The 2,500-nt window shown below is 48.5% G+C and overlaps 2 protein-coding genes across 2 annotated transcripts in view; one reads left to right on the forward strand and one right to left on the reverse strand.

Moving 5' to 3' along the window:
• Window positions 1-2,013, reverse strand: part of CNE03070 (UVSB PI-3 kinase, putative) — a 7,860-nt gene extending 5,847 nt beyond the window's left edge. The window contains exons 1-5 of the mRNA XM_024657235.1: window positions 1,461-2,013; window positions 700-1,423; window positions 376-663; window positions 86-338; window positions 1-46 (exon numbers count right to left, since the gene is read on the reverse strand). The exon at window positions 1-46 is cut by the window's left edge and continues 659 nt beyond it. Of these exons, the coding sequence (XP_024512866.1) occupies window positions 1-46; window positions 86-338; window positions 376-663; window positions 700-1,423; window positions 1,461-1,932 (1,783 nt within the window). The 5' untranslated portion in view covers window positions 1,933-2,013. The remainder of the gene's footprint in view (window positions 47-85; window positions 339-375; window positions 664-699; window positions 1,424-1,460) is intronic.
• A 161-nt stretch (window positions 2,014-2,174) lies between these two features.
• Window positions 2,175-2,500, forward strand: part of CNE03080 (hypothetical protein) — a 1,659-nt gene continuing 1,333 nt past the window's right edge. The window contains exons 1-2 of the mRNA XM_570857.2: window positions 2,175-2,460; window positions 2,498-2,500. The exon at window positions 2,498-2,500 is cut by the window's right edge and continues 329 nt beyond it. Of these exons, the coding sequence (XP_570857.1) occupies window positions 2,229-2,460; window positions 2,498-2,500 (235 nt within the window). The 5' untranslated portion in view covers window positions 2,175-2,228. The remainder of the gene's footprint in view (window positions 2,461-2,497) is intronic.

The raw sequence follows: 2,500 nt of genomic DNA on the forward strand, positions 1-2,500 counted from the left end.
GAAGAGTGTATGGTGTTTTACGATGATGCTTAGCCAGGGCAACGAGCTGCGATATTAGTAAAGTGTTTTCTCAATGATAACTTACCTCTGTGTAAGCGAGGGACCTAAGAGGGGCATTATACGATCCGAGCTGGCGTAGAAGTAACTGCAGGACGAAGCATAGTGACTCCCCCTGGGCAAGCCTGCCGAGGTCACCGAGTAAAAGCACGGCAGTTTCGGCAGTTGCTGGAGACCGAAGTGGGGTAGATGCCGCCTCAATGTACCTTTGTTGATTTTTCCCGGCAATGATGTGATCCACACCAGCATTTTGAGCCATGAATAAAAGTGATAACGTTCGGCTTGATGGTCAGCCAGCGCATAAATGATCGGACTTACCCAGCAGCTACTCTCATGGGACGTTCGCGTGCATTTAAACCCATGACGACTTTTTCATGGATAATTTCCAAGTTTTGGAATTCCGCGACTATCTTACCAGATGGAGCATGCTCGACTATGCTACTCAGTGCATTCATCATCGATAGGTTGAACACATCGACTTTGATCCACAGCTCCAGGATCTTGGGATCAAATGCACTGGACGTAGGACATCGGGGGCGATCATGCTCGCCAACGGCGAAGCGAACGATTTGAGGCATGAGGTGCGCGATGGCAGACAAGGATAAACTGACATCAGCCTAAGTTAAGTCAATCGACACTCACGAATCCTGAAGAAGTATATCAAGTATAGAGCTTCCTTCGGGAGGGTCGGGGAGATCTGGAAGAAGTTCACGAAGATCTGCGATCAAATTCTCGCTTGTCCTCCTTTTCCTCTTCCTGGATTTCTGAACATCCTTTTGCAAAAAAGCAGAAACAGTGTCAAGCTTGACCGAGTTGCCTGTTTGTACCGAAATCTCTTTGGCTGTTTTTTCCCAGTCCTTGATTTGATCGAGGCCGACGATTTGTTTGATAGTCTCACGAGAAAGACGAGGAGCTACAGGAGTCAAAAGGTGGCAGATTGCGGGGAAGCCAATAGAATCGTCCTTAATATCTAGATTCCCGCATTGGCGTAAAAGCGACCACCACACATCATATTTCAATGTCTCGTGGGCAGAGGCCATTTTCTCGTAGAACATCATTAATGCAGTTTTTCCGTCCGCACCATCGATAATATCAATACTTGAGACATACGAGCAAGCCTTGGTCAATCCTTGATAGATATTCCGCCCGAGGGCTGTGTTCACTGTCTGTATGTACAATAATTGCGATTCCGGTGTATTTATTAAACAGCTAGCTTCAGAAAGCTGAACACAAGCTGTTGCGACAAATGATAACGCAAAAGGGAGATCGAGCTGAAGTATGGCAGATACAATTGATAACAGGGCGGAAATGTTGCTTGGAAGTTCGGCAAAGTCGTAAAGCTTTGATTTGTGCCCATCTATCACGTCTACTTCATTAGTTTTTCTCCAAATATACTGACCCACCTTGACAAAACAAAGTCAGCTGGCTTAATATCTGCGCTGCCCTTCCCGGTCCTTTAGCCCATGTATCCTCATCGTCGGGCTGGTCTCGTCCTAATATCTGGATAATATATACAACCACCTGCACCAACTCGTCTGTAGGAACAGATGCGATTGAGGAACAAGCTATTTTCAGCAACCTAGGGATTAGCCATTGGTAAAAGGGTGCCTGATTGTATGTTTCAGTTAGAAACCTAGGAGAAATAGTTGCTTGTCGCTTGATGATGGCGAGAGTATATGTGGATTGTTGAGCGTCTACTGTGCTTTTCGTTGACAGAGGCTTGAGAATGCAGTGCTCCAGCAGGACTTGCACGAGGTCGCCTGGGCTCGATTGCTGTTGATCTCCTGAAGGAGTGAGACCTTCTCTGAGGAGGCGAGGAAGGAGCGATTGGAGGTCGGCTCCCTGTATGTTGTACTGCGTGGCGAGCGGCGCCATCGGGGGTGGTTTGCGCCGCTGGGGGCGTTGGGTTTCTGCGAAAGGAGGGAGGAAATCCAGAAGAGTCCAGTCAGCTTTTCTGGGAGGGCGGACGGAGTGGAGGTGGCAAAGAATGCAGCAGACGGGTCTACCAGCAGAGGGACGCGTCGCGTAGCCGTCCCTAGTTGATTTGATGCCGAGGTTTGATTCCGGGAGAATTGCTTCCGTTCCTCGCTCCTTTGCTTTGGAACACCACGCATAACGAAATAATCAGATTACACCATCGTTCACTCATCTACCATAACTGCCAGCTCGCCATGTCCAAGAAGTCTGATCTCCTCGTTCGTGTACGATACCTCAACCCGCTTCCAAATCCTCCATTCCCTCCAAAGCTCCTCAATGTCAATACAAACATCTCCAGGTTAGGGGAACCCGCCTACCTCGACCAGCTCGCAGCCACTACCCCCCTTCCTATGCTCGTTGATTCAGAAATGGGTATGCCTCTGGACTTGAATGCCTATGACGGTGCATGGGATGGAAAAGATCAATGTGCGTCATGATATCTTGGGACGCAACTGATACGTAGCTT

The sequence above is a fragment of the Cryptococcus neoformans genome, assembly GCF_000091045.1.
Source record: "Cryptococcus neoformans var. neoformans JEC21 chromosome 5 sequence".
Classification (NCBI taxonomy): Eukaryota; Fungi; Basidiomycota; class Tremellomycetes; order Tremellales; family Cryptococcaceae; genus Cryptococcus; species Cryptococcus deneoformans.